At 41.0% G+C, this 25,201-nt stretch overlaps 2 protein-coding genes across 4 annotated transcripts in view; one reads left to right on the forward strand and one right to left on the reverse strand.

The window, feature by feature from the left end:
- Positions 1-14,031, forward strand: part of pkd1a (polycystic kidney disease 1a) — a 74,404-nt gene extending 60,373 nt beyond the window's left edge. The window contains exons 31-47 of the mRNA XM_053476673.1: positions 461-587; positions 728-841; positions 1,187-1,236; positions 1,528-1,718; positions 2,396-2,468; positions 2,577-2,689; positions 2,816-3,015; positions 3,110-3,304; positions 4,782-4,921; positions 5,243-5,373; positions 6,726-6,846; positions 6,930-7,055; positions 7,166-7,340; positions 8,548-8,835; positions 8,959-9,093; positions 9,980-10,300; positions 10,497-14,031. Coding sequence (XP_053332648.1) covers positions 461-587; positions 728-841; positions 1,187-1,236; positions 1,528-1,718; positions 2,396-2,468; positions 2,577-2,689; positions 2,816-3,015; positions 3,110-3,304; positions 4,782-4,921; positions 5,243-5,373; positions 6,726-6,846; positions 6,930-7,055; positions 7,166-7,340; positions 8,548-8,835; positions 8,959-9,093; positions 9,980-10,300; positions 10,497-11,705 — 3,709 coding nt within the window. The 3' untranslated portion in view covers positions 11,706-14,031. The remainder of the gene's footprint in view (positions 1-460; positions 588-727; positions 842-1,186; positions 1,237-1,527; positions 1,719-2,395; positions 2,469-2,576; positions 2,690-2,815; positions 3,016-3,109; positions 3,305-4,781; positions 4,922-5,242; positions 5,374-6,725; positions 6,847-6,929; positions 7,056-7,165; positions 7,341-8,547; positions 8,836-8,958; positions 9,094-9,979; positions 10,301-10,496) is intronic.
- A 2,751-nt stretch (positions 14,032-16,782) lies between these two features.
- tsc2 (TSC complex subunit 2) overlaps positions 16,783-25,201 on the reverse strand; it is a 43,713-nt gene continuing 35,294 nt past the window's right edge. For all 3 annotated transcript variants that reach the window (XM_053477684.1, XM_053477682.1, XM_053477683.1), the window contains 9 exons: positions 24,099-24,661; positions 22,560-22,638; positions 22,374-22,460; positions 22,070-22,262; positions 21,688-21,827; positions 20,337-20,415; positions 18,954-19,045; positions 18,218-18,322; positions 16,783-18,094 (listed from right to left, as the gene is read on the reverse strand). In XM_053477684.1, coding sequence (XP_053333659.1) covers positions 17,924-18,094; positions 18,218-18,322; positions 18,954-19,045; positions 20,337-20,415; positions 21,688-21,827; positions 22,070-22,262; positions 22,374-22,460; positions 22,560-22,638; positions 24,099-24,661 — 1,509 coding nt within the window. In that variant the 3' untranslated portion in view covers positions 16,783-17,923. The remainder of the gene's footprint in view (positions 18,095-18,217; positions 18,323-18,953; positions 19,046-20,336; positions 20,416-21,687; positions 21,828-22,069; positions 22,263-22,373; positions 22,461-22,559; positions 22,639-24,098; positions 24,662-25,201) is intronic.

Here is a 25,201-nt window from a genome sequence, read left to right on the forward strand (position 1 = left end):
TCCTACAGTACATACAAACAGACATACATATGGACATACTTACAGACAGACACACAGGCAGACAGACATACATGTGGACAGACAGACATACATACATACAGACAGACAGATACATATGGACATATGGACATGCATAGAAACACAAATATACGGACATATAGACAGACAGACAGACAGACAGACGAACAGACGTATAGACAGACATACAGACAGACATACAGACAGACACATTCATATGGACATACATACAGACATATAAACATATAAACATATAAACATATAGACATATAGACATACAGACAGACAGACAGACAGACCAAAAGTTTTCTGAGACTGGTTTTGGGTCCTCCAATGTATGAAACGTAAAGATAAGATAAGACGTATATATTAAGATGCTTTTATATAAGTGAATATTTACCTGTAATTACTGTGTGTGTGTGTGTGTGTGTGTGTGTTCCAGCTTGGTTCCTGTATCGGAGCAGGTGTCTCTGAATGCAGAGGTGGTGGTAGTGGGTGTGGTCAGCTGTCTGGTGGTGTATCCTATTTACCTGCTCATCTTCTGTCTCTTCAGACTCAGCCGCAGCAAGGTATGTCTCTTTCTCACACACACACACACACACACACACACACACACACACACACACAAGCAAACATCTAAACTTATACCTGAAGGAGGCCCATTTTGAAACTCTAACTGTGTGTGTGTGTGTGTGTGTGTGTGTGTCAGGTCTTAGTGGAGCAGCTCCCTCCTCAGGTCGACCAGGAGTCTCTGGAAATTGATGACTTTCTCGATAACTCTCTCACCGGAAGCTCCTTCCTCATTTTCAATGGAATCACAGAGGTGAGGACCAAGGAGGCGTGGCCACTTTGTGTCAGTCTCAGTGAAGGAGGCGTGGCCACTGTGTGTCAGTCTCAGTGAAGGAGGCGTGGCCACTGTTTGTCAGTCTCAGTGCTGGAGGCGTGGCCACAGTGTGTCAGTCTCAGTGCTGGAGGCGTGGCCACGGTGTGTCAGTCTCAGTGCTGGAGGCGTGGCCACGGTCTGTCAGTCTCAGTGAAGGAGGCGTGGCCACTGTGTGTCAGTCTCAGTGAAGGAGGCGTGGCCACAGTGTGTGTCGGTCTCAGTGGCCTTTGTATGTGTCAGTCTTAGTAAATGTGTGAAGTGTCTTTTCACTTTGTTTTTTTGCAGACGTACTCTGAGGAGAGCAACATCGACCTCCCTACTCCTTCCTCGAAAAGGTGAGCCGCTTGTTTCCATAGTGACAGTCATGATGATTGGCTAAATAGACTAGGTATTCAGACACATCATCATCATCATCATCATCATTACTGCCATCACAGGTCTTTGAAGTCTGAGGCTGGCATCATTATGTTATGTACAGAGTGTGTGATTGTCTGATTGTTGTTTGATTTGTGTGTGTGTGAGTGAGAGACACCGAGAGAGACAGAGAGAGAGAGCGACTCAGACAGAGACTCTAGAGTCAGGAGTGTTTGAAGGGAAAATGAGCTGACCTTTCGACCCCACCCCAGGTGGAGCGTACCCGATGCCGACTGGCCGGATGTGACAACCGAGTCGTCGATCGAGATGGGGGCGGGACTTCCTCCTCGTCTGAAGCGAGGTCAGGGCAGCCGGCACCTCGGGGTGGACATGCCCATTAACCCAGAGGAGGACGAGACGGTGGTGGGACACGACTACAGGAACAAATACTTCACCTCTTCAGGTACTTTACCACATGGACAAGAAGCTCGCTTGATTCAAGGCTGGAGAGAACCTACTACTGCTGCTGATGATGATGATGTCACTCTCCATCTTACACCTAATGCTAAAACACTGTGAAGTGCATTACCACCTTTTGCAGAATGAGCCCTGGATGAGGGCGTCTGCCAAATGCTGTGAATATACTTGTATTCCTAAAAGGACTTCCTCAGATGCTGAAATGGTTCTTTAGTTCCTAAAGGGGATTTCTAACTTCTGGAAAAGATTCTTGTGTACCTTAAAGATTGTTTTTATATGCAAAAATATAATTATAGTGTTATAAATCGTTAATATTGGCAATATTTTCGGGTGACTGGAACGGATTATCTGCATTTACATTATTTCCTATGGCAAAATGTGTTTTGCAATACAAATTTTTGCCTTTAGAGCAGATTATATTTATATGTCAAGGTACCCGCTGTAGTTTTATAATGGAGTTCTTGAAAGGCATTTTAAGTTCTGCCCAGGGTTCCTGAGTGGAAGTTCCTCAAACAGATTGAGTTCTCAGAAGTTTATCTGGATGTTGAACACAATATATACATTTTCAAAATGTATATATGATGTGATATTTGAAGGATTGTTGTGTGGGCGGAGCAAGTCTTCCACCCTTCTTTTTGATTGGTTCTTGGATGTGATTGACAGATGAGGATCTCCTGAAGAGGATCCTGGCTGACGGGCAGCTGCTCTCTCAGACCGACAGCGAGACAGGCGACCTGTGAGTGTCATTCCTCGCTGTTAATCTGGAATGTTTCACCTTTAATCAGCTTATCTCTTATCATAGCATGTGTGTGTGTGTGTGTGTGTGTGTGTGTGTGTGTTGCAGCTCCAGTATATTTGGGGATAAGACAGAGGTGATTTTGCTACAGAAGATGAGCGAACCTGTTCCTGCAGCCTTTCGCCGAGAGCCACCTAAAACAGCGTTTACGTCACGTACAGGTGCACGCGCACACACACACACACACACACACACAGACTCACATATGCTTTACATTTTTAAAGAATATAACAGTGATTGATCTCTACTTGACTCTATTATTTCTCTCTGTCTCTGTTGCTCGGTAGTGATGGACGTGTGTAAACCCAGGCCGTTTCCTCCACTCTGTGGATTGGTCGCTCTGTGGGGAAGTTGGTCGGGGCTAATCCTGTCCAGCAGCCTGTCGATATGGCTAGGGCGGAGCTTCAGTCAAGGCGTGGCTGTTATGTGGCTCATTTCGTGTATCAGCAGCATTCTGATGTCGTTCTGCGTCCTGGAACCTCTAAAGGTCTCACACACACACACACACACACACATATGGTTAGTAATAGTAAACACACAGAACAGAATATATTAAACAGTTGCTTTGTGTATGTGTGTAGGTGTTGGTAGAGGGGGTGTATTTCGGGCTGCTTGTGGCCCGGCTCAGGCCGGAGGAGGGCGACGTGTTGGTGAACTGCCCGCGGGTGGAGCGAGTCATCCAACGTGTGCCCAGAGTCCGGCCCCCTCAAGGGTTTGCCCTGTCACAGGCCCGAGAGGAGGCGCGCAAAGTCCGCCTGCTGCACCGCACACTCAAGGTATACACACACACTGGTTAAAATGTAATTACACTCATTATGCATTGCATTATTTTATAGATCTAAAACTGTACAGCCTTACTGGATATATATATATATAAATACACTCCCGCTCAAAAGTTTGGGAGTTTTGCTTCCAAAATAAACGATAATCCTCCTTTGAACAGTTAATATTGAGATCATTCTGCTACTTATGATCTGTAAATCCTTCATAACAGCTTTGTTATGAACAAAAGGTGCCGTTTGTTAGTTGGTGATTTCTAAGGATCTTAATAAAGTTTTGGTCTTGCTGTCCTGGAAAGGTCTTCATGAGAGACAGTTTCTACATGGTGCTTGATGGGTTTTGCAAATGCACTCGACACAATACTGTTCTCGCAAGAACTCTTCCACAACAGCTGACCTTCATGTTGTAAAATAACAACTGACTGTTGTTGTTGTTGTTACATACAGTAATTACCTTATGTAGAAAATAAATCACTAAACAAAAACAAAGAAATTTGCAAGTGATCTCAAACTTTGGAGTGGTAGTATATAAATAGTCAGGGACTATCAGTGTGTATATACATGTACGGTATATAGGTAATCCCCGACTTACGAACATTCAAGTTACGAATTTCCACAGATATACAGTAAACGAACCGCGATTCTATGAACATTTGTAGATGCGAACAAAAGTAGCTCATGCGTATTGGAAATAAACATAGACACTGCAGTGCACCAGAGACCAATATTTACAATTATATATAATATTTTCAGTGTTTAAGTGAGTATATAAAATGTCTGAAGTCTGAAGATGTGTGTGTGTGGCAGGGGACGGTTGCGGGAGAAATCAACGGTTTCGGTAAATGAGAAAATGTTTGTCCTGTAAAGCTGCACGGATGGTGAATCCTAATCACTTTAACGAAACAGAGTTCACATTCCAAAAAAGTGGAAAACAGCTCTGAGACAAAATGCTGTCCGGGATTCCCCTCGCAATTTAAAGGCGCAAAGACAACACTGTGATGCCTCAGTGTGTGAGATTCATGTCCTTAGGTGCGGTTATAGTTTTTGTCCATATGATGGCAGCGTGGGGAAAGGGGACAGAGATTTAGTCAAGTGGATTAGTATACTTTATATTGTATATCATCGTCAAAAGCGTATAAGACTTTTGAACAAATCCGACTTACAGACGTGCTCCTGGAATAGAACTTGTTTGTAAGTAGGGGACTAAGTGTATAAAGATTTACATTTTTACATTTTTTAAATGATTTTAAATAATATACTAAAAATTGTATTTAACACAACTAGAAAGTTGCACAATAATGTTTTAAAAAGAGGAAAGAAGCAGACACATTAACGCTACTTATATATAATACATGCTGGCACTTTAAGCAGATTGACTTTGCATTGTATCTCTATTTAAACTTGCAGAGTCTTGGCTCAGTGACAGTGATGATGATGATGATGATGATGATGATGATGTGTGTTTTCTGTATAGGGTTTCCTCCTCTACATGTCCTTCTTGCTGGTCGTTCTGCTGCTGAACTACGCCGACTCGACCAAAGACACTCACCAACGGAGACTGCACACTCAGCTGAAGAACCACTTACAAACACAGCACTTCAACAACATCAGCAGGTAATCATGCATGCAATAATGCAAGAAAAATTTCTGACAGCCATGCGCATAAAGAGTTACATTTTGTTGTTGTTGGTTTTAAGCTTGTGTGACTGTGAAACATGTAAAATACAATAACGCTCCTGAGATAGGCAAAAAATGTGGTTCAAACTGGGGATATACTTCCTGACATAAAGGGGATGTGATCGATTTTGTAGTCCACTAATAAAATCAAACACAAATGTCACGTAAAGCTAAAAACAAAACCAAAGCTTAAAATTTAAACTCTATTCATGGACGTCGTTTTTCCACCTGACCTCACTGTTATACTTTTATGTCTAGACGAGAGGACGTTTGGGTGTGGCTGTCGGATTTCCTGTTGCCACGGTTGCTAGATGGCTCCGCCCTTATGGAGGGGACGGGAAGTGTGTTGCTGGGGAAGCCCCGCCTTCGACAGCAGAGATCCCAACCAGGTGAGCAAGAGAGAGAAAGAGAGAGAGACAGACCGAGACAGAAAAAGAGAGAGTGAAGTAAGGTAGTCCTTAAGGACTTGATTGCCTTTGTAATGTATTTTTACTGGAGCTTCAAAGGCAAACCTGCCTCTATTATATAAAATACATCAGAACCGTTGCTTCTTCGGAGCTTAATGAGGGTTCATTTTAATCACATCTTGAGGGAGATTTTGTTTTGTGATACATGTATTTATCATACCTTCATTGTGAGGATCTTGTCACTGATAATTATCAATGTACATAGCTAATCTTATGCTATTATTAACAAATAAAAGTAAATATTTGGGCTTTTTTATATTTATTTTAAATACAGTTTGTTTACTACAATAATATAAAAAAATGGATAAATGATTGTTTTCAGTAATAAATGTTATAAATGTCTTCATTCTTGCAAATTATGTTCCTCAAACACACAAGATCTATAAACGCTTTTTCCCAAATTGAGGTATATTCTTGTTTTAGAAGCTTTGAATTTACACATTTTTGGCCAAACACGTGTAAACACGTCCAAATTGTCGAGAATTTCTTTCTTTTTTTCAGTCATGTAATAAATGAAGTAGAGCAAAACAGCAGCTGTGAATGAACTAAATGTATTCTGTGGACTTTTGGAGGATGGTGATGCCAAGAAAAATGTGACTTGTACTCTGTTACTGCAATTGCAGTTTCCCCAGCAGTCATGGACTTCTGTGACAAAGTTGTCAAGTGCCAGCGATGCACTACAAAAACACACAATTTGCTATATTTTTTTAATTAAAACTTTAACCAGAGTATTGTTACATTTATACTATATTGCATAGTTACATTGCCACGAATGCAGCTACAGGCTGATGTAGCATTGTGACAAAACTATGGGAGATGGAGTGTTTATCGAAATCAATATATAACCAAAACAGTCCTTTTTATTTGGGCTTTTGACCTCCTTGTGATATTCACTAATACTTTGTAATAGGTCTTGCATCTTTTGCAAAAACTCAGCATGCCAGAATGGAAATTTTTTAGTAATAAAATTCAACCAAAAAATAACTAACTATTTGACTATAATCACTATAACAGAAATAAAAAACACTGCAATTACTGGTGTATGTGTAAGTTCTTTTCATTGAGTCTGCACACGGCGAGCCGTATTATTTTTTTTGCATTATGGGTATAGAGTGTGTGCGAGAGGCAGAAGTGAATAAGGTAATTGCCAGTGTGGCAACAAGGTTTAGAAGCTGAACTTGAGTTTTGCCCCTGAAGCACAAGCATAAATTTATTTAATACCAAGTCTGACTTGGTGACGAGTTTAACTATTGGGTTTCCCCTCTCTACTTCAGATTGTCCTACAAGTGGCTACTTTCCAGCAGCTTCCTGGTTTGGGTGTGGCCCAGTGGGGTGGGCGGAGTCAGGTTCAGAGCTGTCAATGAACTGGAGCCAAAGTGTGTCTCAGAGCAACAGGTAAGAGTATACACACACACTCACTGTCCTTAGCTCGGGTGTGTAATTATGCTAATGTTTTTGTCTTGTGTGTGTGTGTGTAGAGCATGGCACTGGGGTCAGGTGTCTGTGTACAATAGTGGTGGGTTTGTACAGGAACTCAGCAGGAAGATGGAAGAATCTAGAGTTCTCATAGAACAACTACACGAACACCAGTGGCTGGATCCACTGTAAGTGTGTATATGTGCGCTCGAAGAGACGAGGGTGCAATACTTTAATCCAAATGAAGTAGGAATGTTGAGAACAAACTGTATGTTTATGTATGTATGTATGATTTCAGGACGAGGGCTCTGTTCGTGGAGTTCTCTCTCTATAACACAAACACAGACCTGCTGGCCATCTTCTCCTTCCTGTTGGAGTTCCCCGTCTCTGAGCGCACTGAGTCTAGCATTGACATAAAGACCTGCAGCTTGCAGACTCTCCAGCATGGCCTGGACCTCCCGCTGTTCCTCACGGTAATTTTCAATTGCTTTCTTTCCACTGTTCAAAGTTGTGGAAGTTTATGGCAAGATCGTGGCTTCCCAAGGTGTGGCAGGGGTGACCTGTAGTCATTCGCATCTTGCTGGCATGGGTTAAAAAAATTTTTTGGGACACGTTCAAGCTTTTTGTGAGTCGTAGGTCTGAGTAATGTTTTTGTAGCTCTATTCGATAGTCGTTAGTAGCTGTAGCGACACTGTGTCACAAAGCTTTGTCATCACCGTGATGGTATCAATGATATGAAATGAATGATTTTATGGCAGAGCATTTCATACTGCTGGTTTCTATAGAAATGCATCAGAAAACAGAGCATCAAAGCCTGCAATATATATGGCTTAACAGGCAAAGAGTTCACGTTCGTTGATTTCCCAGATCTCAATCCGACCAAGCTTCTTTAGGATGTGCCAGGTAAACAAGTCCATACCACAGCACACTTCCATAAGTCTTGTGTCTTGTAAACTCTATGTGGAGTCTATGCACCAAGGAGCCAAAGATTCCCTGGTGCCACAAAGGGAACATACACAAAATTGGGTATGTTTTCATGTTATTGCTGATCAGTGTAAAATACCACTTTGTTGGGTATTGCAGGTCTTTCCATAGGGAAAGATCCATAGACCTTCAGAGCACACAGATCTAATCTGGGTTATCTGTGGCTGTACCTTACGACTTTGCATAGCGCCACTGTACAGTATTTCTGAGCCCTAGCTAATGACATCAAAGCATGTGGTAGCCATGGCAAGTAACAGTTTTGACACTTTGGTGATGAGTGGCAAAAATTGTGGAAGTGGGCTTAACAGTCTTTTCATGTCCCCCTTCAGTCCCCACCTCACTTCTCTTTCTTGTGGTAACTGTCAGTCACCAACTTTTTCCTGGTTCTTCAATGTACCCACCAATTACAGTCTCATATCTGCTCCCATGTCCTTACCATAACTACCATTTACCTTCTCCTGTGTTTCTCATATTAACTGTTAACTTCTGCCTCCCTTCTGTTCCTAACAGTTACTTTCAATTACCATCAACTGTACCTTTGGTTTTTTAGGGTGACAACCAATATTTGTTCCCCAGTTCCTTACTCTAACCACCAAATACTGTCTGTCCCTATGTTCCTCACAGAACTCTCTATTGTTTTTCCATCTTCTCCACATATACTAATACTCCATTCCTCTGTTTTTTTCCCTCTCGTAGGTCATCCTGATGATCTTGATTATTTACTTCTCTGTGCGAGAGGGTGTGTCTATCCTCAGGCAAGGGTGGGGCTACTTCCTGCGAGTGTGGAATCTGGTGGGTGTAGTCACTCTTCTACTGGCGGTCTGTGTCTCCGCCCTCCACTTCAGTCGCTCTGCCCTTGCCTCTCACCTTTGGGCATCGCTACTTCATCAGCAGGAATCATTCATTAACTTCTTTCCCCTGGGGCAACAAAGCCAGGTTCTGATTCAGCTCAATGCCATGCTGCTCTTCCTCTTGGTGCTGAAGGTAAGATCTCCACCCAGGCACTACAACACACGAGGGATTTAACCATCTACATAGGTGCCTCTGATGTGGAAAACAGTTAATTCAAGCTTTGCTTTTCCCATTGCCGTATCCTCTTTTCTACAGGCGGCTCATCAGCTCCGGTTTCTGAGGGAGTGGGCTGTATTTGGCAGGACTTTAAGGAGATCAATGAGGGAAATTGTTAGTGTCGCACTTACATTGCTCTTGCTGCTGCTGGCTTATTCACATACGGGATACCTTGTGAGTATAAACACACACATGTAAAAATACTCAAAGACAAACATATGCATATATAGACAAAATACTGGAACCATTCACACAAAGGAAATTTAATGAAGATAACAAACCTCAACTGAAACTGTTGTAAATATTTGTCAGTAGTAAGTATAAGTCAGTAAGCAAAAAGCAACATTCTGGCTACCAAGTGGCACAATAGAATATATCATCTAGAGAGTATGAGTTAAGTTCCCTGGTGATAATCGCATCTACAGCAAAAATAGCCAATCATGGGCAGTAGCTAATCATGGCCATAATGTCAGTGAAATTACATGTCTTGGAAGAAAAAAATCATGCCCCCACCACAAAAATATATATATTTTTTAATGAAATAATTAAATAAAAACAATTCAGAATTACATTCATTATTTCATATAGGCTACAGTTTTTGGTTCTAATTCTGTTGGCACACCAGGTTTTGGTGGAAATTAGTTAAATGTGTTTATGCACGTTCCCATGGGGAGTAGGCTTTTAATATTTTTCAAAATAACAAGAACGAATACATGACATAAAAGTCTTTTATTTTTAAACTCGTTTTAAATACCATACATTTATGCTTGTATGCATTACAAAAAATAAAGTCAATATCTCTAAAAATCTTTTCCAAAATTACCACCCTTCATTCAATCCCTTTCTCTCTGACTCATCAAATGGCTTTAATGGATCTGCTCGCGTCTTCGAGAAATAAAGAGGTCTGACGTTCCCAAGCAATTACTCCTACTTTCATGCACTCATCTGCTCTGTGCCGATTGTATTTTTTATTACCTTCTGCTGTTTTTCTATTCACTTCAGATTGTGTTTCTCTAGGAGTACTGACTGACAAAAATTGTTTTTTGCTTTCTTCTCCTAGCTTTTTCATACCATTGTACAGGGGTATGGGACGGTTGGGTCTGCATGCCTGTCATTGCTGGGCTCAGGAGGACGTGGTCTGTGGTCATGGCGAGCAAACCAAGGCTCCTATCCCTGCTCCACTTCCTGTTACGTGTTTCATGTCAGCTTTGCGACACTGCGTCTTGTGCTACTGTGGATGGTGACTTCTGTGTTGCTAAGGAACTATCGTAGGGTCCGGGCAGAGCTCTACCGGCCGGCGGTAGACCTCCAGGACTACGAGATGGTGGAACTCTTCCTACGACGCCTTAAAATGTGGATGGGCCTAAGCCGCACTAAGGAGGTGGGTAGAAATATGTGGATAAGTCAGCAGTATGGGATGTTTACTATGTTATGTAAACAAGTTGAGGTATAAAAAAGTACAGGATCTGTTGTCCCAAAAATCTGGTATCAAATATTTGCAGCAAATACCGTAATGGGTATAATAAACTGCAGCATATATTAGCTTTGTTCTTTGCTTTGTTCCTTCTTTCATATAGTTCCGTCATAAAGTGCGTTTTGAAGGTATGGAACTCCCACCATCCCGGTCTTCATCTACCAGTGACTGTAAATCCCTTTGTCTTCCACCTCTGGATGCCCCTGAAGCCCCGCCGACTCCTGACAGTGTTGACTGTGGCTCAGAGGCTTCCTGGCATCCTACGTCCAGTAGCCCATGCAGTCTTGCTGACACTCCGAGTCTTGGTTTAGGCCTGACATTAAGTATGGGGGTGGTAGCTGGAGGTCAAGCCTGGAGAGAACGAGCAGAAACTGAGGCCACTCTTCGAAGGGTCTTGCCAGCTTTTGACACACTGCTGCTGCACCTAGACAGGGTCAACCAGGCCACAGATGAACTGTATCGCACTGAGTGCCGTCTGGAAAAAGTCCAAAGGAAAAGTCAGAAAAGGAGCCGTGGAGTACGTCACAATGGTGATCCAGACTCTGCAGGACAGAGGAGATATAATGGGTCACGCAGACGCTCCCACTCAGTAGAGAAGTGTCTCCACAAAGTTGAGAAAGATGGAAACTTGGACAAATCTCGCCATAAGAGTGAGAAACGTTTTCACAAAACTGACAGAGGATCCCACAAAAAAGATTGCAGTGCACATGAGACAAGTCCTAAAGAGGACTTGCTACCAAAGGAATCAAGTCTTCAGAGGACGGATATGAGTCCACAAGTAACTCCTGATAAGGTTGAAGCACATGTCAGTAAGACTGAAACAAATATTCCCAAGGTGGATTCAAGTCCAATTAGGGTAGAAGAAAGTGTGGTTAAGATAGAAGCATGTGTCGTTGTGATGGATACAAATGCAGGTTCGGCGGAGACAAGGTCCAACAGGACTTCCAAAGGTTCTCGTAAGGGCGCGTCAAGCCGTAAGAAGGTTACTCCAATTATTCCAAGAGATGCTGAGACTGTTGGCTGTGCCAATAAACCAGTTCTTTCTGAAACACAGGCGGCCACTCCAATCACTGCCCCATCTACTGCCCCTTCTTCTGCCCCAAGTTCTGCTATCGCAACCCCTGTCCCAATCCCTCGAGCTCTTGAATGGAAGCCACCTAGTTATACCGATGATCTCCCATCCAGCCTTTTCCAACATCCAGCACACACCACCACCATGCCCACACGCAAACGTAAGCACAAACCCCCACCTTTAAAAAACAAGATCCATCCCAACACGGACAGGCCTATCTCAGGACACGCCAAACCTTAAGAACCAGAGTTTTCCACTTGCTGGACTTTTGGAATTAGACTGAAGTCAGGTAAAAAGACAAGAAATGCTGACTATTGACTATAAATTTTGTCTTCACAGTTATTTGTTATGGTAAGAGAGGGTCTTGGTGACAGCAGGTTTTGTTGCCAGTCCTTAAAGAAAAGTTAAAACAAAGAGCAGCTTAAATGTGGCAAGAAGAAACGTAGCACAGCTTTTACCCCAGAGCGGTACAGTTTGGCCAAAGTTAAAAATGGTACAGACTTGGTGTGCGTTAGCATTAGCAATAAGGTGCTGGTCGCCCCATAGATTTTGCCTCACAAGTCCCCACCCTTTCTTTACCTTGAATGACCTCAACCAGCCCATGGCCCCGGCGGTCACAGAGGGTTGACTCGACAAGAGCACACCTTGTGCTGTCTTAGCAAGAAGTTCATAGGAAGTGATGTCATGTAAGTCTGTCACAAAATGGCAGCGACGTAGTGAGTTTTTGCATTACATTTGTTCCCGTGTATTATATAATGTTTTTGTATACGTAAAGTTTGAGTAATAATTTTTGATGCATCAAAGAAGGAAGCTACACACACACACATACACACACGCACACAAACACACTAACATATCAGCATTAAGCACATAGAGCTACAGTATGCTTACAGGTACTTACACATAATGCATGTCGTTTATTCTGCACATGTACGTCAAACACAGGCTAACCACATTACACCGAGGAATTTCACAACTCACATTTCTGTACAGGTTGTGAGGATGCTAGCATGCTAGCATAGAAGCAAGGCTTGTTATTCGAAGTAAGCAGCTGTTATAATTGAGATTTAAAAGGAACAAGCGATTGGGAGAAATGCAAATGAAAAGAGTGAGAGTTGAGAGAGAATTTTAAAGAACGTTAAGGAGTAGGACGGAACAGAAAAACAGACAATGGACAGTTTTGTAGTACTTGGTAAAGATCCGAAAAAAGGAAAGTAGAAAGAATACAAAGCAATGCAGGAGAATGAAACAGGTTAAAAAAAAGGTTCAGGTTTTTTTAGTTGTTGCTATTTTTACTTTGTAACTAGCGAAAAAACAAAGAACAAGAAGACATGTTAATGGGTTATTAATTGTAAAGTTTGTTACTTTTTTGCTTTTTTTGTCATTTTATTGTCGCTTTTGAAACAATGTCTTTTAATATTATTTAAAAAGCACTTTGTATCGGCGTATGTACATGATCGCTTCGGAAAGTGAATGTGAGTGGATTTTTGTTTTTTTGTCTTTTTAAAGTTAATAAGCTTGGTACAAAATCGAATAAGAGAGAGCTTCGAGAACATTACTCTTCGTATCGATTCGCTTGCTACTCATTTAAGCATCCAGAGATTTTTTTTGATTAAAACAAAAGTACTTTTATACCTAGCACTTTATTTTCAACGCAAGGTATTTCATGCTACGGCGTATTTAATGATTAATTTGTAGAACTTTTAAACTTTTTTTTTTTTTTTTAAACCATCCACAAGTTTGTTTTTTTAATGTCAGGATCTGCTTGTTTTGAACTATGTTTTCTAAAACGCTCTAACAGTTTTACCCATAAACGTCTTGTTTACCATGGTGATGCTCAGGGACCCTTTAAACAGCACCAAACCAGCATAATGCTTTTATTATTTTTTTTTGTTTCATGCGCTTGTTTTTCTCCTTAGTTGGATGTGTGATGTGTGTTGTTAAATGTCTGAAATCTTAACAAGCAAAACAAGATCAGACTTACTGTACACAGTGCTAATTTCATGCTTTTCACTCCCCTCCAGTCTTCAGGTAGTGTGTGTTTGTACATATTGACATGCCCTGGTGTAAATACTGAGTAAACAAAAAAAATCATTTTCAGTTTATTTTTCTTCTTCAAGATAACCTGCACTGATGTTTTATTGTTACCCAGTGGATACAGTATTGCGATGATTTATTATACTTTTTTTTTTCTCCCTACTTTGGTTTCATGGTCCAGGTGCCTCTAATGAAATATACTGTATATATAATTTTGACACTAATGAAGTTTAGTCGCTTTGGCTTCTTAGGTCGTGTTTATGAAATCATCCGGTGCTTTATACTTTAATATTTAAAATAAAAATGATTTCCATTTACATATTTGAAGTGCCAAAGTCAGTTTGCATGTTTTTTGTGGGTTTTTTTTCTGTATTTGTTAAATGTTAAAAGAAATTTTGCTCATGGCAGGACTCGTGGCTGTTTTTTTTTTGTTTTTTTTTTTAATGTTATGCAGTGTATTCTGTCTGTAGCACTTCGGCTAAAATGCTTTTGCACTTGACAAAGTCAAATAAAGAGTTTGACAGCTTGACTTAGTCCTTTTTTTTTTTCAAAAGACCCACAGCTCTAAGTGAGGTCCGGGGATTTTATCATTTTAGTAAAATCACAATGTTAAATTTAAATTTATTTTGGAATTATTGTAGCTATTTTAATGCTTGTCCACTTTTACGCAATGTGTGTTTTTTTTCAATCTGTGTATAAATAATGTACAGGTAGTTTCCGAATTACGAACGTTCAAGTTAGGAACTTCCACAGGAACAAATGGACTGCAGTTCTACGAACATTCATAGATCCGAACAAATCGCGGAAGTAGATCACATTTATTGTACAAAAAAATAGACACTACAGTGCATCAGATATAAAGATTTACAATTATATACTATATTTTCAGTGTGTAATTGAATGTATAAAATGTCTAAAGTGCAGTATATTGTATGTATATGTGTGTGTGTGAGAAATGAGTCCGCCTCATCGGTTTCAATGAATCAGTCCGGGAGCACGGTGATAGAAAATGTCTGTCCTGTAAAGCAGCACTGATGATGAATAATCCTAATTTCAGGAAATCAGTATTCCATAGTAATCCACTGTATTGGACTGTCAGTTCACAGTCCAATACAATGGAAAACAGCTCTGAGACAAAATGGCATCCGGGATTCCCCTCGCGATATAAAGGCGCAGAAATAACACTGTTACATTGGACATGCAAGATTAATTTCCTTAGACGCGATTATAGTTTTTGTCCACAGTGTGGAGAAGGAGGCCAGATTTACTCAAGTGGTTTGGTATTCTTTACATTGTATATTCGTGTCAAAAGTGTATAAGACTCTCAAGACTTTGCCGGGCTTACAACCAAAGGTGACTTGCGAATGTGATCCTGGAACAGAACTTATTTGTCAGGGACGACCTGTACTGGGTACAACACTGTGGTATTAAACATTAAGACTGATTTATAAGTGTTTCATTGCTCTTATACAGCAGTGGATGCTTTATTTTTAGTGTAGAGAGCTCACTTGCAGTTATGACGTGATTGCATTAGTGCGATATTGAGTTTTACCTTATTATAGATTCTCCATTTTAAAGTACGGGACCATTTACCCACCGTTTTCCACATGAAATGTAAAACAATGGCTTCAGTTTGCTAGGGAGCATAAAGATTACACTTTGGAGCAATAAAAAAGGTCATGTGATCTGATGAGTCCAGATTGAGCCTATTTCAGAGTGATGTGTGTGTCAGGGTAAGAAGGGTAGCGCACCCATCATGCATAGTTTCCACTGTACAAGCCTGTGGAGGCAGATGCTTAGGTTTAGGCTCGACAATGTTTTCGTTTCTTATGGCACGGCCATGTTCCAGGACTCTTAGGATTATGAAAGAGTGGTTCTTGGAGCGTGAGGAATCATTTTTTGAACTGTAACCAAAAGCTAAAGACAATTGAACACAATATTAGAATGTGCAATTTTTCTTCTTCTGTTTGGCCAGACAGTGTGTATAGTAGCTTAATTTTGCATTTTGTTCTGGCATGATGAGAATTTTTTAAATCTCATAGCGGTATAATGGCACAGGAAAAACAACAACTCATGACCTTTCTGGATGTAATGAAGTAACAGAGTAGAGGTGTGTGTAATATTACAAGCTGTTTTGTCGGAAAATGTGGCAGTTGCATAAACCCAGCGGGAGGGAATGGTTTTTTTATGTGATTTGGCACAAACGTGGAGTAAACAGTATTAAAAACTAAACAGCAGCACATTTTGGTAGAAGAAAAAAAAAACTGGTTTCTAACATCCACAGGGACGAGATTTTCCTTGTGAGGAGCGCTGGGCAGAAAGGAAAAGAAACAAAACAGCAAAGCATATTTAATCACTATTCAGATTAATTACATCATTTTCCATCTGTACAGTATATTGGTTGTTTTTTATTCTTTATTTAATATATATATTTTTTAAAATCTTGAATTCAACTTTACCGCCTGTCCAGTCACTGCTGTGCAGGTGGTAACATGTTACAGTAAAAGTGGATTGGCACAAAAGAAGAGAAGCGCACTGTGATTCGTTTTGTTTTTTTGTGGTCTGTGGGTGTACACGATGCCAAAACAACTTATGGAAGAGCATAAATGGGAGGGTTTAGATATCTGCAGACAAAATGTGGAGATAGACTTCGAGGTGAAAGTTTCTTAAAGAGAATCATTACTGAGGATGAGACACTGATTCTTCACCACGAGCCTGAGAGTAAAGTAGTCTGGAACGGAAACATCTCCAATCACCGACCCAAAAAAAGTTCCAACGTCGACCATCAGCTGGAAAAAATTCATCAACGCTTACAGTTTTCTGGGATTCTCAAGGACCAAAAGTATTTGAACATTATCAGGAAAAAGGTTCAACAATCAACAATGAGACTAAACTTCAGATTAAACACAGAGGACTGATATCGAGGGCAATTAGCCTAACCAACATGTCTTTGGACTGTGGGAGGAAACCGGAGTACCCGGAGGAAACCCACCAAGCACGGGGAGAACATGCTAACTCCATGCACACAGAGACGGGAATCGAACCCGGACCCTGGAAGTGCACGGCTTACCACTACACCACCGTGCCACCCATTATGTTTCTTTTTAAAGTTCATTTAAAACAAATTCTACAGCAGGAGTGCAGATGTTGTTTCACTCACCCTCGTACTATAGTATATAAAAGTAATTATAAGCCTCTAAATATTGGGGAGTTAAAACACGCACGCAGATCATCCCACATTCACATGTCTTGCGTGCATCAGCTGTTTTATTTGAAGAGTAATACTGGGGTCTCTAAGTGATACACACACACAAAAAAAAACAAGTGTCAGAATCATGAACCGAAAGGAACTTGGGTCGCAATAGATTTTTATTCAACACATAAGCTCATAGATGTGTGCATACATTAAGCATCTCTCTCTCTCTCTCTTCTCTTTCTCATACACACACACACACACACACACACACACACACACACACACACCTCCCTGATAAGTGAACAAATAAATAGAATGAATAATTGGATCATGGGTTTTTAATACTATAACTCGACTGACTCCTGCACAGCGTCATGGGTGAAGGTTCAGCACGAACATCTTGCGCCGTTGTGAGTGTTTTTAATCGAATGAAATCCTAAAACTGGCTCTGGTTACACCTGATAATAAACGTTTCACATTAACCCGGGTTCATGTAGAGGCTGAGATCGTCAGTCTGTAGGCTTTAACTTGCAGTTAATGCTAAGCAAGTGTAATGGGGTTAGCTGAGCGCTCTCTCTCTCTCTCCTCTCTCTCCCTCATACACACACACACACACACACACACACACACACACTCACACACACACTCACATCATAAGTACCTGTGCTCCAATGAACACAAGGCATCCATTATTACAGCAGCGCACAAATCATTTCAAGCTGACGCCCTGATCAGGGAAATTTTGTTAACAGGCTCTCGTCCATGTGAGTTTGTTAGAGCAGGGGGGGAAAAAACAACACCTCAAACATGCATGAACACAGCTGGAAACCACTGCAATAAAATAACATCTAAAAGTACGAGTGTGCTCTTAAAAAAAAGAAAAAAGAAAGGGGAATAGTGTGATAGAAGAAATTTAGCGAATGTGCTGTAAGGAGAGTTAGCAAACCGTCATAAAGCGGCAGGGAAGCAGAACGATGTGGAAAAGGGAACTCGCGGACGTGCGTGTGCTCAGGAAAAAAATCTTTTTTTATTTTTGAACGTTAAAATTTTTATATAGTAGTGTTGTCATTGCTGCTTGATTTAATTTATCTGAAAATGAAATCAAGCCATCACATATATAATGGGGATCTGAAACTAACCTCGTGGGCAAAGAAATGTCAGCGTTCATGAGAATTAAAAATTATGAATACTACTTCTACCACTGCAAAGGTCAAAAGGTCAAGCCCTAAACAAAATCTGTGAAGTCGTCAACTGTGGAGACCAGACGCTTCCTCTGGCCGGAGTCTGTGTTGGGGGCGGAGCTCGAAGACTGGTGGGTGGTTTTGTTCTGCATGGGGGCGTGGCCCTGAGTGAGCGAGATCCCAGGGGTGGGCCGGGACTGGATCTCTTCCTGAGCCTGAAATTGGTTACATCAGTTTGTTACACAACAAGCAAACAAATAAATAATAATGATTAATTATTAATCATTTTTTTTTAATGAATTCAAAAGATCAGGAAAGTGGTCTCGTCCGAGTCGTACCCGGATTCTGATCCTCTTGATGTGTCGGAGTCGAGCGAGCCATTTCGAAGCGTAGGCGTCGCTCTGTACTGGATTCGCTCTGTACTGGTGCACCAGCGACGCCATCTACGGGTCAGAAGGAAGCATGAATTATTAATTACCTGGACTGTTTCGTCCTATTTCGTCTCGCTGTCCGATAAAATTAACTAACTGGCCAATTGTTTCATTTAGTCATTCACAAGTTTACACTCTGCATCCAGGCTTCCCAGTTGCCTAGCAACAGTGTTCTCGACTTTACAGCGAAGTAGGCATGCTAGCATGAGGATATCAGATAAGTAGAGCTTGAGATATTCTGTAAACAAGCAACAACACTTAAAAGGTCAACGTGTGTGTGGGAGAGAGAAAAAAAGATAAATAAAAAAAGTTATAAAAAATTTAAAAAATGAAAATAAATGTAAAAAAAGTTTAGCTAGAATCTAATATCAACCAATCACAGTTTAGAAGAAATGTCACTTATTAAGTAGTGTAATGTTATTAAAGCATGTTATACCCTATGATGTGCACTAAGAAGGGAAGAGGCCACTCCGGACAAGGACACACCCGAAATTCAAATCCCTGCAGAAAACTACCTCCCACTGACACACATCGGATTTCTTATTTTTCCTGAATTATGAGCTGGTTTAAAAATGTTACAGTCATACGGACTGAAAGTGGAAAATAAAAAGCGTTTAAGTGCAAGGAGGACGAAAGGACTCACGTTAGCGTGCAGCGCCATCTGTCTCACCAGCAGGGGAAGGTTCTGGTCCGATACGATCTTCGCCACTGTGGTGTCGACCAAACCCTCCAGGTCTGACAGATAGGAAGGAGAAGGATGGAGGTGAAGCAGGAAGACGGTATTTAAATTAGACACTCACAGGCAGACGCAATACGTCCCAGAACTAAAAACACTACTGCACGTTGGATACTGAATACTGGACCAGTACCAAAGGTTCTGGCTCTGGTATGGTTTGTTTTTGGTGCTTGTGGTTCACCTGAGTAGGAGGCGGGGCTATATAATACTGTATATATAACAAATCATGGAATGGATACAGCTGGTAAGGTTTGTGTCATGAAAAGGACATTTCTGTAATATTATAATTTATATATAATAATGAATATATATTTTTTAATATATAATAATATATAAAAATATAAGCAATGCTTATTTATTTAATTAGAAAATAATAATAACATTATGTTTTTTAGTATAAATAAAATCTGCAATAATAATTGTAGTAGTAATAATTTATTTATGGAACAGATTTTTCTCATTAACCTTCCAGATTTTTTTAATCAGCGTTTTTCATTTCATTGTTTTTAAATAAAAAAAATTAAATACTGTTTTTAATACAGTGCTGTAAAAAAGTATTTGTCAGACAAAAAAAAAAAAAAAAGTATACACACTTCTGGAAAAGAAAAATAATATGATGTATATTATATTAATATTATTTATTGCTATGTTATATATTGATATACATGATACTATTAAATAATGTATAAATAAAGTTAAAATATTTATTTATTTTTTCTTTTCCAGGAAGTGTGTGTATATTTATTTTCCCCCGTTCCCAAGCATTTTTTGGCACATTTTTATCATTTAACAAACAAATCAAAACAAAAGTAAATTAAAATACAAAATGCAGAGAATTTAATTTATTAAGTGAAAAAATAAGTAGAAGAAAAGGTATAAAAGGTGTCCGAACCCTCAGGTTATCTTACTATAATATTACTGTAATCATTTAAGTGTGACAAATGTGCAAAAACAATATGTTTTTTTTTTTTTATTAAATACTTTTCCACTGTAGTTAACATTTCTATGTTAAACGTAGGAATATTGCTGCATCGAGCACACTGATGGAGCATTAAAAACGTGTACGCCTACACACACACACCTGACCGCTACAGTAAATAAATGGGTTTGTACTTTCCTTTCACAGAATAAAATCCAGTTATATTTATAATTGACTGTCTGCAAATGGCCTGCGCTCGCTCGCTGCCTGTAATTTCTGTCGATTTGCTCTTCGGAAAGACGAAAGGTCAGCTAGAGGCTCTTTCATTCCTCCTGAAGGCTCCTGCGTGGCGTTCCTGTGAACACACTCACCTCTCCGACACTGCAGCGTCACCAGGTTGCTCTCGTAGTCCAGAGGCTTCACCACCACCTCGACAAAGTTAAACTGGCCCTGTGGGGGGAACAGACAAACCAAAAAAAAAAAAAAAAAAAAAAACACACACACTCATCATGTCAGATATAGAGATATATATGACTGTTACCAATGTTTCTAACTAAAACGTGTGCTCTTGTGTTTGATTATACAAACGTGCCGACACGCTCAGGATACCGTAGTTTTTTTGTAACTACAAGCAGGAGGTGATGTTTTCTGGTTTCTCATTACATGTACTATCCATCTTTTTAACTTTTTTACTTTAAAACAGATCAAGTCTTGTGAGGGAACGAGTGCTAAAAAATAGCTGCTATAACAGAAGGAGAACTCGAGCTAACTCCGAACCTTGGACAATAACCAATGTTATTCTACTATAAAAATAAAAAGAAAAAGAACATTTTATCAAATAAAAACAAGCTTAGTGTAAATCATGGTCTCCCAGTGGCCAGTAAAGGTACTGCAAGCAGGACACAAGATGGCATTTACAACTAGACGGGTATATTTTCTAAAGAGCGAGGCTCGCCGTGACAAAACTCTGGCCTTTTCTAATGACAGTCTACGGGATCAGTTGCTAAGGTGCACTAAAGTGGTTGCTAGGGCTGGGTTTGACAGCTTCACACTGATGATCCTGAGAGACTGATTGGTTGTCCGAGTAAAAATAAGCCCACCCCCATGTGTCTCTATGACAACGGGATCCACAGTTCAGTTTCACACCATGTGGTTCCTATGGTAACTTCCTAAGTTACCACAGCAGGGAACGCAACTGTGAGTACTTCCTGTTTCAATGGGGGGGTAACTTCACCATTACATGTCAATGGGGCAAATTTGCGCACCTCTTCTGCTCCAACTTGTACCCTCTTCTGGGGTATAGTCTGACACAGCTTGTGAGCCTCTTTAAATGTGATAAACGTTATATTTCTACAATATTCTTGCTCTGCGCTAGAATCTGTCAAAGTTAAGCCTATGGGATGTTTTTTTTACCCGGTTTAGTCGCACACCCTTTAGCCGCACAATTTGACACCTATTTTATGAGTCTACAACAAACTGTAAAGGACTCGTTAAGTTTGTAAAAGTTGGTACGAAGAAGAAGGAAAAAAAAGCCTGCAAGGAGATACAAGTGATGAAAGTATTTATGATAAAACAGAATGAATAACTCAAAGCCACGTCGTTCAAATTACGAAGTGATCCTTCATTTATGTAGTCCTGTGTCGATCAGAGATCAGAACAGCTGGAGGAAACACTGCGATAAGGAAACCATTAGAATCAGGAAGCGTGGACCATCTCCCTCACCTTAATAGTACCGAGCTTGTATTCCTCGCCCGAGTCGTTATAAACCACCACCACGAAGTCATTTCCGATGTGGCGCTTCTTGTTGCAGCAGCTCTTATCGCTCTCTCTGTTGGGCATCAGTGTGGCGATGTGGAAAATAGCTGAGGGGCAAGATAAAGCCACAAACACACGGCGTTATGGGAAGATATTCCATTATATTTTATTTCCCCTTCTCTTTCCGAACCAGATTCTAATACTAAGATTTCCTAAGTCCTTCAGCGCTGAACCGAACTCGAAGGTTGACCCCTCAATCCTTCCTAATCAACATGGCAGACCATGAAGAAAATGTTTCCACATATCTTTGTATCTATATATACACACACACTCTCTCACACTCCCAAACCTTGCATGATGTCATCATGCCAGCAGTAGGTGAACTCGCCGTCGTCGGCGTAGCGCCCGTGATCCAGTCCTCCCAGGAAGATCTGGTCCGGGTCGCAGTCTTTCAGGTGGATGAGTTTCCCGAGGCCAGTCAGGAAGCGAGCGTAGCGGTTCGATCCGTACTCGTTCGACAGGATCGCCACCTCGTTATTCGCCTGCAATGAGAATTTTTTTTTTTTTAGAAATCTTCCAATGACTCGGGTTCATATTTACGGCACCTTATAGACCATAAATATTTAGTATCATGCCGGAGTGTATGATCTTACCTGCCCAGGTCCCACAAACACCACCCCGATCTTGTGGGTGTCGTACGGCGGCATCTGATCCAGCACTTTAACCGCCCGGTCGATCAGCTGTCAGTGGAGAAGCTGTCGTTACTGACCTCTCAGATTTATCATTTAAAACAATGAGTAAAACTACGGTAGACCATTGTAGTGAAAACCTGAGCTCACCTCGGATTTGGGCAGGAGGAGGGGCTTGTTGGCTTCGTTGCCAAAAAAAGGTGAATGGTAGAGCTGGAGGAAAACGAAACTGGAGAGACAAAGAAAAAACATAAAGGAGAACCAAAGCTACAGACTCGATTAAACAAATGTACAAGGTGTATCCACTTCATCCTGCAAACTCCAATCGGCTTGTAGTCAGTGATGAGAAAACTGTTTCTCCCAAGAGATTTGTGCTCGTTCTCCTCCTCGATATTTTTAAAATACGTTAAACTGAGACTTGTGACGAAATCTTTGGTAAGGCGATGAGACTCTCAGTTGCAGTAAAACATTTAGAAGAGGGAAGAGTTTTTACTCTGAAACTGGGTTGATCCACATGAATGAATGACGACATTGCTCAGATAACACTTGTTTTTTTAGCAAGCCTTTTAATTCAACATGAAATCTACACCTGTATTTGTTTTCTACCCTTCGACTGAGAAGCTGGACCTTGATTATCAGACTGGATTCCTAGTTCTACAGCAGTAACGCAATCTTTAGCGGCTTTTTAACACAACTGAGCAGACGAGAAAAACCTTAAGATGTAACGGCAAGAGTTCGGCAAGTCTCGAGTGACAAGGCCATTATTTCCCCGAGATCAGACGCAGCTAAATCCTGCTGCATTTCTTTCAGTTTATGATTGCAATCCAGTAAATTATAACGAATTCATATTTAAACGTCTGGTTTAACATTCCAGACACTATTTAGTGAAGAAGCGGCTTGACGTTGACGACGGCGTAAATCAGTTCCTCTGCGATATTGCCGCTCTGGGCTTTTATTTAGCGAGATGGCAAACAGACGCACTAAGCAAATTCTTATTTCGCGTGTCAGCAGGGCGCTCACGCAGGACCTGATTTGTGTATTATCATCACGCCATTAGATTCGGAGCGAACGAGTCGTGTGAAATATAGACGAGGGTTTAGAGTGCTCTTTAGATGAAAGTAATGCTGATGGATGGGGGCAATTGTAGAAAATCTGTTTAGCGTGATGAAAAGGTTTTTGTGATGTATACGGGAAACGGGAGAATGGCTTTTTAACGCTGGTAATAAGGATTAAATCAAGCTTTCAGGCTTTGAGTATTTAAATGTTAAATTAGTTTAATAAAATTTGTAAAGTATCAGCTATAGAGGAAAAACACATCTTTAACCAAACGCTGCTTGCCTGGAGTCGCAACTAACCAAGACTACAACTTGGAAATATTTGCAATCAGACGTCTTGAACCAGAGCTCATTTTAAATATGGCTTTTAAAGGGAGAATTAACAGAACTCTAGGGTTGAGGGTCGGGTCCTATGTAATTTTCCAACTCTCCAAATTGCAACATGATTACAGTGAAATCAGTTAAAGAGACTGGATCATCAGTTAACATGAATGAAGCGCTCAAATTAAGACCGTTCCTGCCTTGATTGGCTCGTTAGATGCAACGAACATAACTACAAGTACACATAAGTATAAAACAGAAAAAATAATCTGTTACAGGAAAAATAAATCGATCAATGACCGATTTTTTTTACCTTGGACTGAGTCCGGAGCTCTTCTCGGCATTGGACACGCCTCCTCTGCCGTGGTACGCGTCTCGGTCAGACCTCCTCTCTCTCTGTGACGAGGGAGCAGAAACGGAGATGGTGTGTCCGCGAGGCCTGTGTCCGCTAGGCGACAGGGAGCCTGGGTGAGCGCTTGGGAACTCCAGCTTCATCTTCGAGCTTGAGGAAGACATGGATACACTGGGGCCCACACTCTGAGTCCCTGCTGTTCCCATACTCTCTGATTCTCCCGGGGTTTCTCTCTCAGCTGAACCCTGAACCGAAACACTCTTTCCTTCCACCGGGCTCCTAGACCTGGGCAGTTCTCCTGCTCCGGCCCCAGAACCCGTGGCTCTGGCAAAGGCCTCAGGAAGTGTCTGTAGCTCTGGGGAGGAGCTGGATTTGTTCAAAGTCTGCGAGTGAGAGAAGGGCAAGTCCGAGTCTGGCGCTCCAGGAGTGGAGAAGGTCAAGGGTGGCTGGTCGATTGGGATGCCTCCCTCGCTCACCTCCTCAAGGGTCGACTTGTCGTCGTCCTGACTGGAGGTGGAGGACGACTGCAGAAAAATGGTGAGAAATAGGAAAGACCTTATCGATCTTTCGATCGAGTTCACCGGCCACTTTCTAACTAAATGAATGTTCAATCGTTGCAGGATCAGAAGTTACTTCTGGGGTATTTTGCCTAAACAAAAATCGAACCACTTGACAACTGCGGTGCTCTCCTGCAAGATGTTTAATGAATTGAAGTTGACAGGAGAGTACTTGCACTGAATTTGGATCAGGCTAATGGAAATAAGTTACAGTGTTGTTTTTCCATTAACATCCCCATCTACACCCGGTGTCTGAGAACTGATTACTTTTTTGCACGCATTATACAAACCGTCTTCCAATTTTCTACATTGTTCCTTCTTTCTAGTTGACCTCATTATTTTAGTCACGACCAACTCTTACTCCATTATCCAAGACGTCCTTCACGGGTGTAGGAAACTAAAGGGTTTTAATCCTGCTTCATGTCATAGCAGTGAAACACTGCAGGAGGGCAAGACTAGAGCAGTGACTCACCCCTTTCGACTCTTGATTTGGTTCGATTTTTTGAG

The sequence above is a fragment of the Clarias gariepinus genome, chromosome 18 (genome assembly GCF_024256425.1).
Source record: "Clarias gariepinus isolate MV-2021 ecotype Netherlands chromosome 18, CGAR_prim_01v2, whole genome shotgun sequence".
NCBI classification, from domain to species: domain Eukaryota; kingdom Metazoa; phylum Chordata; class Actinopteri; order Siluriformes; family Clariidae; genus Clarias; species Clarias gariepinus.